Consider the following 1449-nt stretch of genomic DNA (forward strand, 5'->3'; position numbering starts at 1 on the left):
AAATACACGGCATGCCGCCGCTGTTGGCATCACGCGTCTATATTTTTAGAATGCGCGCATCGCGGAAAATTCCCATCGATCCGTTCATATTAAGTCCCGAAAGTCGTTCGCAACTAATTGGTTGTAGGTGGAGCGGTTGTAAAAATCGATTTCATAATAAATTAACCGATTACTGTTCTAATTCCCCTTTTTTCACGACTATAATGCGTTTCTTCAAAATGTGAAGGAATAAAACACCCCGTAGAGTAAAATAAACTTTAAGAATACGCAGCGCCATCCTGTGATGGATTTTATAAGCAAGTATTATAAATGGCGTACACTTTACAGTGTAACAATATGAAATAAAACATTTTTTGCAAGTTTTACTTGAAACTCATGTTTAATAATAAACACTCTACCATATATCATACCTAGTTTTAATTACCTACAATCCTAAGACTCCAAATAATCAGGTAATTTCTGAAGTTCAATCTTAGATGTCTTCAATGCTACACCTTCAGGCAAATTCCTTTGCAAATACTCTACCAGAGTGTCACATGTTGATCCAGTCAAGTATTTAAATTGTACAAATGAGAAGTAAGTCCTCAGCTCATACTGACTCTTGTGCTTCTTATAAATGTGTACTGATTTATACATTGTAAAACGTTCATGCTTAGGTTTCCTCAATTTCCATCTGAAAGTCAGATTATAATAAATAGGTATATTTATAAATTATTTTTGATTAAAATATCTTACGTTTTTGTTTCTAATTCAAAGTGCTTGCCAGCTGTAGTGGCAAACTTTGCATAGCTGTCTAAAACCGCTGGATCATTGCCTTTCATTTCCAATTCCACTATTTTATAAAGTTTATCCAGTTCCGAGGTATTGGGAGTTGGTTGACTAGCAGTCTCAGGTGAGGTTTGTGTACTGAATGCATTGGAAAGGCGCGTGAAATTATTTCTTAATGCAAATGTATCATTTACGATTGTGGAGAAAACTCTTCTAATGTTCTACAATAAAATATGAGTTATTAATCTCGTCAAGAAATAGAAATATTCGTGTTTTACCATTTTGGATGTTATGAAATCTTTGGTTATGTTCGTGAAATGCGTGAATGTATACAGGGGGTATAAACGCGCATATACCGGGTATTTAGAAACTTGATTGCATCTAAAATTAATTTAAATTAGTTTATAGTCAGAAAGAGTTTTGAAACTCGTAAATTTGCATTGCATTCACATTTATTTAACTGAATGTTGTATCGTTATCAACAAAGTAAGCATCCTATGTATGCTAGAATAGTAAATGGGCCATGGGGAGTAAAAGTGATCCACTTAATAGTCTTCCGAATTCCGTTCAACAGTTTAAACCTCTCCGCCGACAACTTACACACACACACACATTTGCATGACAAGTCGAAATTAAGTATAGACGTGCAGCAAATCAACATCAAACATCAAAATCTTCCAA

General features: G+C 34.4%; 1 protein-coding gene across 1 annotated transcript; it reads right to left on the reverse strand.

The window, feature by feature from the left end:
• Nucleotides 1–360: 360 nt before the first annotated feature.
• On the reverse strand, nucleotides 361–1149 carry LOC135803101 (small ribosomal subunit protein uS10m-like; the record flags this gene model as incomplete). The annotated part of the gene is made up of 3 exons (XM_065316721.1): nucleotides 361–673; nucleotides 736–989; nucleotides 1047–1149. Coding segments are annotated over 3 exons (598 nt in total), but the record flags the coding sequence as incomplete, so codon positions are not given.
• Between the last annotated feature and the right edge of the window lie 300 nt (nucleotides 1150–1449).

This window comes from Atheta coriaria, unplaced genomic scaffold, assembly GCF_025399875.1.
Source record: "Atheta coriaria isolate IRGN ID8LTWV9N9 unplaced genomic scaffold, Caltech_Dcor_3.1 scaffold2285_size1449, whole genome shotgun sequence".
In the NCBI taxonomy this organism is placed as follows: domain Eukaryota; kingdom Metazoa; phylum Arthropoda; class Insecta; order Coleoptera; family Staphylinidae; genus Dalotia; species Dalotia coriaria.